The sequence below is a fragment of the Cynara cardunculus genome, assembly GCF_001531365.2.
Source record: "Cynara cardunculus var. scolymus isolate 2C chromosome LG 16, CcrdV1, whole genome shotgun sequence".
NCBI classification, from domain to species: domain Eukaryota; kingdom Viridiplantae; phylum Streptophyta; class Magnoliopsida; order Asterales; family Asteraceae; genus Cynara; species Cynara cardunculus.
In genome coordinates, this window is record NC_037543.1 from 12,189,866 (window position 1) to 12,199,786 (window position 9,921).

Below are 9,921 nucleotides of genomic sequence, written 5' to 3' on the forward strand. Positions count from 1 at the left end.
GTCCCATGTTGTTCCACCTTTTTTGGTGGAACAAGAAATATCAAAATTTGTCTCATTAAAATTAAAAATAGTCTAACATTGTCCCATGTTTTTTTGTCCATGGTTTGCCATATATGGAACTATTTTTTTTGTCTTATCCTATCCCATATAGTTTGCATACCAAACACATTCTAATTTTTTAACATCGATTATTTATAAGTCAAAAAACGGTTTATTTTGGTGATTTTGATTGCGGTTTCAGTTGGTTATTTTTATACGAAGCGGGAAGGAAATATGAATGGTGGTGTGTGCGTTATCCGAATTCTCAATCCCCACCCATTACCACCATCTGCCGCCACCACTTCAACGCTAAACCACCGAATCAAACCCATCTACGCCAACGCTGCAGAGACTAATGAGATTAGGGTTTGCACTAACAGAACATGCCGGCGACAAGGCTCAATGGAGTCCCTTCAAGTCCTCTCAGGCATCGCTCCACCCAATATCACCGTCAATTCCTGCGGTTGTTTAGGTCGATGCGGGGCCGGACCTAACCTCGTTATCCTCCCTTCCGCGACCTTTGTGAGTCACTGCGCCACTGCTGCTCGTGCTGCTGAGATCATGGCAATCGTAACTGGTTTTGATTTGGGGAGCTGGAACAAGAGCCTAGAGGCACTTTCCATCAGGAAAAAAGCTGAGGTTCATATGGAGAAGGGTGATTTCGCCACGGCTGAGATTCTGTTATCGCAGGTTTGTTGATTCAATGCGTTTTTCAACTGCAAAATTCATGTAGGTATTGTTGGAAATTGGAACTTTGGATTGCATTTTGTACCAAGTAGTTTTTAAATTTTACCCCAAAATATGAATAACTAACATCAATTTATCCTCCAAAGTTTGCAATCAATTGTAAATTTATAGATATTGTAAGTTTGTTGCACACATTTCAACAATTTAGAGAAGTCCTGAATACGTCCATGGTGTGGCGTATTCTGATGATTTGACATCTTCTTCATATTTAGACTGATCCGATGTAGTTAGGATGCAACCCATTTTTCCTCAAAAATCAAATGTGAATTTTGCTAGAAATTTGACTATTTTGTAGCATTTGTTAAGAACTTTATTGCAGTAACTAGTTAATTTTAATTCATCTAAAAACTTGAATAATTACTATCCGTTCTTCTTGTTGAGAATTAGTCCATTTGACCTCATCAAATTGTAGGTATTTTTTCTAATTACTTATGAGGTTGAATTAATCCCTTTTTTCTAATTGAAAGTTGAGGCAGATTTTGATTAGAGATTTGACTATTTGATTTATTTGTTATGATCCTTTAATGTAGTTATTATTTTATCTCAAAGCTGCAAAGGATTAATGTCAAATTTTACTTGAAATCAATCCATTTAACAACAGAAGTTAAACTACAACTTTTTATTTTTGTGGAGATGTGAGATTTTCTTTATTTTAAGAGCTAATATTGGATAATGATTTCTTGCCGGGGGTCTTCACGAAACCGACTGCTCTACTCAGGTCCGCATGCATCCCATCCCCATACCCCACCTCCGGGTGAGACATACCATACTCGCTTTGTTTGGTTTGGTTATTGGATAATGATGTCTCAATGGCGGGGCAGAAAAATTCAGGTTTTTCCAAAAAATTGGATAAAGCTTACCGGAAGTGTATATATTAGAGAATAGATAATTCAGTAGGCAAGGTCAGGTTCTGTTGGAGTCCCACATCGGCTATGTTTGGACTATTTCTTCCGATATATGTTGGAACCTCCCTTCTCTCCTCTAGGGCTGTTTTGGAGAATAACCTAATGAGGTTCCACATGTTCCGACTTGAGAGTGACTAAAAATAAAGAAATAGAAGGCGATTGCATCTATATTCATAGTCTCAATATGGGGAAATTTCTGTTTCACATGGGGGATTGATTAAGCTATATGATTGAGAGAATACTCCGGAAGCCAAATCTACGTCCAGATATTGGCTGTCAGCCATGAGCACTTTAATGCAATCGTTTTTTTTTTTTTGTAAGGGTGTCCGGGCCAAAGCCCGACTAATCCCCGGCAAATTTGGAGGCTAAACATGGCCCCACTTAAATGTCGCCAACACTCCCAGGGCTCGAACTCGGGTTCATGACTATGCCATGCCCAAGCCTTTACCACTAGGCTAAACACTTAAATGCAATCGTTTTTGACGGAAACAACCACTCTACTCTTCAAGTAGAAGTCAAGTCTACTTACATCTTAACTTGAACCAGCCATATATAATATAATTTTAAATATATACTAGCGATCTATAGATAGAAGAAGTTGTAGGAAGCTTTTTGTTAGGTGACAAGGGTCCAAACCTTTGCATCATAAATTTTTCTTCGTTTATCTTTTTTTTTTTAAATAACAAAACCCAGTTCAATAAACAGAAACCTAATTATGTTTTTACTTTTACATGGATTCTATTGTTTGCTTTTGCTTTGTTTTTCAAACATGAATGATCTAATGTTTGAATAATTGGATGTGTATGTTTGCCATTGTCTTTTACATGAAAACTAATAAAAACCGGACAAACGCGGAACCAACCAAACCGGTTCTACACAGTTTGGCCAATTTTGATTTGAAATCGTGTCAATCAAATCTTACTGGTTCGACCGAGATTTTGCCTCTCAAACCATCTGAACTGGACTGTGAACACATCCTCACCCTTAGACATTTTAAACACCTGCCAACAGCATTTTTCTTGCTTTTATTATAGTTTATTTGTCACTTCTGTTTTATCTTTATCATTTTTCATGCAAAAGATGAGAGGGGCACAAGGATATGCTTGAAAAGGGTCCACAAAGTCACTTTTTGTGTGAATTAATATATATATATATATATATATATATATGTGTGTAGGCGAAGGATCGTGTGAGAAGGGAAGTTATGGTGAGAAGTGTAAGAAGAGATCTAAACCCGTTGATCACTTTAATTCTCATGTCCCACCCATGAATTGCGCTTTAGAAGGCAATTGATCCGGTGCACCTCATTAGTGTTGACATTCATTTAGGATTAATCCAAGGGTGGAGATCTCTTCTTACGCTTCTCACCATAACTTCCCTTCTCACGGGACCCAACCCTATATGTGTGTGTGTATATTGAAGAATATTTCTCTAATAAGCATAATTGTTAGAAAGTTCCTTTAATTTGTGAGGGGATGAGGTATGACAGATAATCTGAGGTGGGGTTTATTAACCTGTGCTTATTTGTACTTTTCTGTTTGATATTAATTTCATATGATTATTGAAACATCCACAAGGAAAGTTTGGTTTTTGGAACTCTGATCAAGACATCTCTTATTATTGCTGCAGGCCTTAGATCTTAATCCAGTTGGTGGAATTCATCACATATATAGACACAGGTTTGAGATGCTTATTATCTTTATAGACATCCAAGTTTTGTTGAACTAAGGAAGCCATGTTTACAGCTATAAAATTAGATCATATACTCTTGTCAGTTTATCAAATCGGGGTCTTTATGGAAACAGCCCCTCCACGGTAGAGGTTAGGTTCGCATACAACCCACCCCGACTCCACCTCCGGTGAGATATACTGGGTTTGAGGTGCACATTAACTGGGTCTTTTAAGCAACAAAAAAAACTGGTCCTTCCTTTAACCAGACTGGGCCGACAGTGCTAACCAGTTCTTTTGGTTTTCTTTAATAACAAACAAATATATACAAAAAATAAATAATCAATTATTTTAATAAGTACCTCAAACTTTCATTTAAAGAAATACTAATTCGTTAAATTATGACGTTGTAAACTAAGTAATCATAGAAATACAAATTATAAAATTCTTTTGATGTCTTTGATTTTTTGAACTTGAAGCCTTCTCCATATCTTAAATTTGATTTGTGTCTTCTCAATAGTCTGCGTTTTCTCTTGCGCCTTCTTCCTCAATGCTTGGCAATTCATCCATCCACGTCCATGTTAGCAGGGTTGCATATTGATTTCAAGTGTCTTCATCTTTGATGAAATCATCTTCAATTTCTTTGAGATCCGGTTCAATTGAAAGTTATCCACTCATTGATAGTCGTATAGTCCTTCAAGCAAACACATATTTCCGTCGGTTCATCGCCAAGCCTTGATCTCCATTCGCTTATTATCCTGCCACTCAATGAAAATGCAGATTCCTAAGCTACCGTACTAGCTTGGTGGCTAGGATTCTGAATTGAGTTTGTTTAGTATTCGACCAATTCAAAATGTCAAAAATTTTATGTTCTTGTCCAATACTTTGTAAAAAATTACTTTTGCGAATAAATGCCTAACTCATCAAATTTGAGAGAGTTGAGAATTAGAGATTGAGAGAGAGAGATGAGAATGGTGTAAAAATACTGGGTATGACATCTCCTATTTATTCTAACCACAGAGTATGTTTTTTTACTAGTTTACCCGTGGAATTTAGTTGTTTGGGAGGCATATATATAGATATATATATATATATATATATACATATATATATAGGTGAGTTATTATGCAACCCTTTACATTTGTACAACCAATACAACTCAATCTCAACCGTCCATTTGTTTTGATGAATATGTGATTTCATAAAAGTTCTCATTGTTTCCTAATAAAAAGTATTGATCATAATTAATGAACTCTAGTCATCTTTCATAAATATTCAAATCATAATAAATGAATTCTCATCATTTCTATAAATATCTCAATTGATTGGGTTGCATTCGTTGTACAAATGTAATGAGTTGCATTTGAAACGTCCTCTCTCTCTCTCTATATATATATATATATATAACATGTTACAGGTGAGGAGCGACAAATCTTGGAAAAGGAAAAACTGACTTTTAATTGCCAAAATTAGCGTTTTTCAGTCCGTGACCCCTTAAAGTCGGTCCATTTTTCAAACAAAAAACGGCCATTATTCGGTCCTTGACGGGGCTTTGACCGCATCGGTTTTTGATTCACCATTAAGTGGTTAATGTGCTTTGATCGGGCCTTTTTAAATCGGTACTTGGTTTGAAATCATGGACCGAATTGGGTCTTCCCCTATAACTGGGCCTTCTTTAACAGGTTCTTTTTTGGACCGGCCCTCAGTCCTTTCCGGCCCAAAACCAGTTAACCGGTCCTTTTGCATCTGTAACTGGGTCGTTTGGTTTGGTTAACTCTAGTCAGTTTATGGGAATCTAGTTCCCATGATCTTCCATGTTACCAAGGTTGACCTAGTAATTAGATTATCAATTTTTTTGTGATCTAACAGGAGGTCTGATCCAGGTCTGTTGCACGGTTGGCAATGAACAATACGATTGCTGCTCTTGGGGATGCCATAGAAGCTTCTACTCTTGCTCCCAAGAATCCCCAGGTAAGCCGAATAGTTATTGTAAATTTAAGTTCAAGTTGCACCATTAACTAGCTCTTAAATGGTCATTTATCAGCATCATCTTCTTTTATATGCTACCGTAACAATATCTATAATCAACATTCACCAAATTAAGGTACCAAGTTATTTTATCAACCTAATATAGGTGAAGCTTGATTTTTTATTACCAGAGAGCATTGAATTTAAATTATATAATTTTGTGACAACACCCCATGACTAACTAGATTGTAGATAGTCTTCTAAACCAAACCAAACCAAACCAAACCCAACCCAACATCAATATATCCCACCCAGAGATGGGGTCTTGGGAGAGATGTATGCAGACCTGACCTCTACCTCAAATAATAGAGTAGTTGTTTCCGTGAAGACCACTTGCTTGATAAAACTAAGTGCCCGAAGACTATTATCATCATTACAACTTTTTGATGCTATTGATTTTGGTCCACTAGATTGGAGGAGATTTAAAATATTTTAGTAATAACGGTTACAATTTTAATGAGATGAGGAAATATATTTGTTGTACCCTTTATGGTTTGATGAACACACAATTGAATCAATATGAAACTGGAACAGAAATGGAATGGTTACAATAGATTTACAGGCACTTCGAGACCGCCGGACGTCTCCCAAGGCTTTCGCCCAGAACACACACCAAGTTGATCGATGCCCTTCTAATCTTCCATTCCCTTTATTTGTACTACCTAAAGCATGTAACAGTGCATTAGACACTTGTACCGTAGTCTATTCTATTTGACTTATTTACTAAAATACCCAGGGTATAACATATATTTCTAAAAGTTAAACCATTACAATGTAATTCACTCATTAAGTTGTGATTCCCGAGCTTCAACTTAACAAGGAAATGTACTTCTTCCATGTTTAAATATATTAGAAAAAAGTTGGTGAAGATTATTTATCCTTAACTTGCTTCTATATATGGTCCTGATGCTTAACTCATATGTAGTTTCTCATAATCTAGCATCTCTCTCTCTCGCTCTATATGTATGTATATTTGTATTGCTATTGTTTACTCGTATCTAGCTCTATCTATATCTCTCTGTCACACACTTTTCACTAGCCTGGAAAAAGCCGCTCTACTCTTTAAGGTAGAGCTCAGGTCTGTGTACAACTTACCCCCTCCATTTCCAGGTGGGATATATGGGCCTCATTTGGTTCAATGTTTGATGGATTCAAAATTTTGAATGTATAGGCTTACATATGTAAGGGTGATGCTTTAATGGCTATGGAAGAATTCGAGGTAGCCGGGGATTCTTACTCAATGGCTTTAGAGTTGGATCCTTCTATCCGTCGGTCTAAATCATTCAAGGTAATCAAAATGCTTTCATGTTTTGTTAATAAATGAAGTGTGAGGAACTACTATACATTTTCACCATTTTATCTTTATTTCTCCTCATATCATGTGAATAGTACCACAATCACATCTTCATTTACTCGCACCATCTAAACAGATTCAAAAAGTAAAACCAAACCAAATCAAATGAGGCCTGTAGACGTGACCACTATCTCAAAGAGTAGAGCAATTGTTTACATGAATTGATGAAAAGAAGGCAAAACTTTTGCAAGATGATTATATATGATGGGTAAAGAGTTATTTGTGGTATGCCACATAATGGACGGAATAAAACACATACATTAGTACTAATGGGTCTCGATTGGCATTTATTCACTTAATCATTCAGCATTCGACGAACAGCCCCCATAACACTAATATTTCTTTCTTTTCTTTCCAGGCTCGAATTGCAAAGCTTGAGGAGAAACTATTGATTCTTGATTTATGATGAGTTTTGTTGTTGTTAGGAGCTACGAATCAAGAAAAATGGAATCAAGAAACTTGAATAAAATTAAGTCCCAAAAGTCTCCCCGTCCTCTCAATTACTTGAAGACACGATTGTTAGTTTTATTTAGGAGGCATTTGGTTTAGGCAGAGAAATGAAAATGGGCATAAAAGTGAAAATGACAAAGTTAAAATAGGTTTAAATTTTCATTCCCCTCAATTTAACCGGGAATGAAAATGGGCTTCTAGAGGAATTGAGCCATTATATTATAAAAAACCGAAAAGTTTCTTTTCTTTTCATTTTCATTAATTATTATTTAATATCTCTTACCAAACACCCTGTTGGGTCATCTTTTCATTCTATCTACTCTTTATCGGATTGTAATTGGTGAATAGTGAGGGGACAAAGAATTTTGGGACAATAAACTTTTATTTATATTGAAATTGGTTAGAAGTACCAAATTCTTATGGTTTAACAACACACACATATATGTGTGTGTGAGACGGAAGGTGGAGATGATGAGGCAAGTAGCTGCAGATATTCGTGGATTTATGAAAGACTCTTTATCGACGAAACTCTATCGACTTTTTTGCTGTTGACCTTTTTTTTTGTTAATCTTGGGTATATGAGCCCGTATGTACACACCTCGACTAATTCCATGGGCCCTAAAGATAACGGCCTGAAAATCCCAGTGGCATTAAGAAGACTTGAACTAGCGACTTTTCCATGTTCATCTGATGCCTTATCTGCCCTTTTAAGAGAGGCGTTGAATTGTTTACATATTTTTTTTCATTGATGATACTAGCAACATTATATGGCTCGACTTATGATTATGTTTTGTCTCCTGGTCATAGGATGTTATAATCTCATATTATCTTTCCTGTCCGGATGACAAGGCTTGAAGGAACCCATGTGCATGTTTGACGAGGGAAATCTGTCTCTTCTAACACCGTTTGTAGTTCGTTTTAGTTGAATGGTCTTTAAGCCTTGTGAGTACAAAACTTCACACCTTAGTGCTTTGTGTGTGCCCATTTTTCATCTTTTAGGCTGTATTTCACAAATTGTAACATTTGGCATAAACTCATTGATAAACTAGATTAGAATAGAATATGATTTAAAAAAGAAAAATATAAAGGGTATAACTAGATAAAAGTAAATAAGCTATTTAAGTTAGTTTTTCAAAAAACTAGCTTGTGATCTACTAAAGAGAGCTTTTTCAAATGCCAAAAGGGTTCTAGAAAATGACCATACAAACAAATGGAAGTAACAGACAATGGTTCTTTATAAATATCGACCTAGGCCTGTATGATGGAGGCAAGCCAGATGACTCTAATTAATACGTTGCATGAATATATAAATCTTAGCCTTCCGGTTCATACTTTACCCACAATGGAAAGCCCTAAGACGGAGTTTGGTGAGACATAATTTGATGACATTGGAATGATAGATTTCATTGACTAAATTTTGTCAGCTTATCTGGTTTGTAAAATGAGGGACTTTTTTAGAATTCTGCTTTATCGTTATAAAATATGATATCATCTCATAATTTTGTTAAAAGACAAATCTACTAATTGATAACATTCGATTAATATTATATGGTAATTTAAATAATTTTACTAGTATTATAATTTTCAAATATGTATTTATAAACCATACAAGAAATTATTATGAAAGAGTATGCTAGGTTTGAAAAGGTAGATCTAATAAATCGCAAAATTGACTTTGTAAAATACTTAAAATATCAAGAAGTTGGGCCATTGATTTATCAATAGATCGATCAAAGTTTGTAACAGAAGAACTCAAGGATAAACCATCTAAAGATATGGTTAGGAAGTTAAAAGCTAAAACTTCAAAAACTGAGCAGCTGTGAAGACTAGCAACTGACAACCAATTCAATAACGGAGTAAAGCCTATTTCTAACAGCTTTAGATCGAAGTTGAAGCCAAGTTTGAAGTTTAGTGGTTGAGTAAGTTTTGTCTTGTCAATTTCAATGCAAAAAATGACCGTCACACTGTAGACCCACATGAAGATGCAAATAAAGACACAAAGTCAACCAGATAATAAGATAAAGCAAAGCATGCCCTTAAAAGCCGCACTCAATGCAACATGGCTTTCATTAAATGCAGTAAGAGATCATGAAACCACATAGCGGGAAACCATACTGTAGCGACTTCACAAAAGTGACAAAAACCTATAAAGGACGATCTGGTCATCATCCATTAGACACCCTGTCTTCACGGGTATCAACCAAATCACTTAAATGGATAAAAACCAGAGGTGGTTCTCATGAAAGTGTTTGAAAATCTTTCAAGAAATCAGAATTTTCAAGAAAAGATGAACATCTTCCTCAACTTCATAGATGTCAACCTCTTCATGATCATATTTTAGAATCTGAAGCAAAATTTACATATATTTAAGAGTCTGATTTATCTAATGACCTGCTAATTATGACATGACTCAAGTCAAATCCAACTAATATGTCATGTCATATTTATAATATAAATAATAATTCTAAAATAATAATCTGGCATCATTTTTATTGTAACTAAAAAATTCCATTTTAAAAATAAAAATACTAGTAAATTGCAATTTTCGTCCGTGTTTTACCTATTATTTTTCGTTTGGATGATAAAAAATAGAACAAAAAATCTAAATCTAAATCTAAATCTAAATCAAAACCAAAAACAACCATGAACATCATCAACATAAACAAAAAAAATTAAAAAAATTTAATACAAAAATCTTAAATCAAATATCTAAGGGTAGTTGTAGCTCGT

The 9,921-nt window shown here is 35.1% G+C and overlaps 1 protein-coding gene across 2 annotated transcripts; it reads left to right on the forward strand.

Annotated features, from left to right (window-relative positions):
* The first annotated feature begins 231 nt into the window (after window positions 1–231).
* Window positions 232–7,219, forward strand: LOC112529497. Of its 2 annotated transcripts, XM_025140804.1 has the most exons (5): window positions 232–729; window positions 3,321–3,370; window positions 5,243–5,330; window positions 6,559–6,675; window positions 7,100–7,219. In XM_025140804.1, exons 1-5 carry the CDS (start codon window positions 274–276, stop codon window positions 7,145–7,147), a joined length of 759 nt encoding a protein of 252 aa, XP_024996572.1. In that variant the 5' UTR covers window positions 232–273; the 3' UTR covers window positions 7,148–7,219. The 2 variants fall into 2 exon arrangements, with proteins under 2 accessions (XP_024996572.1, XP_024996573.1); XM_025140805.1 differs by lacking the exon at window positions 6,559–6,675.
* Window positions 7,220–9,921: the final 2,702 nt, after the last annotated feature.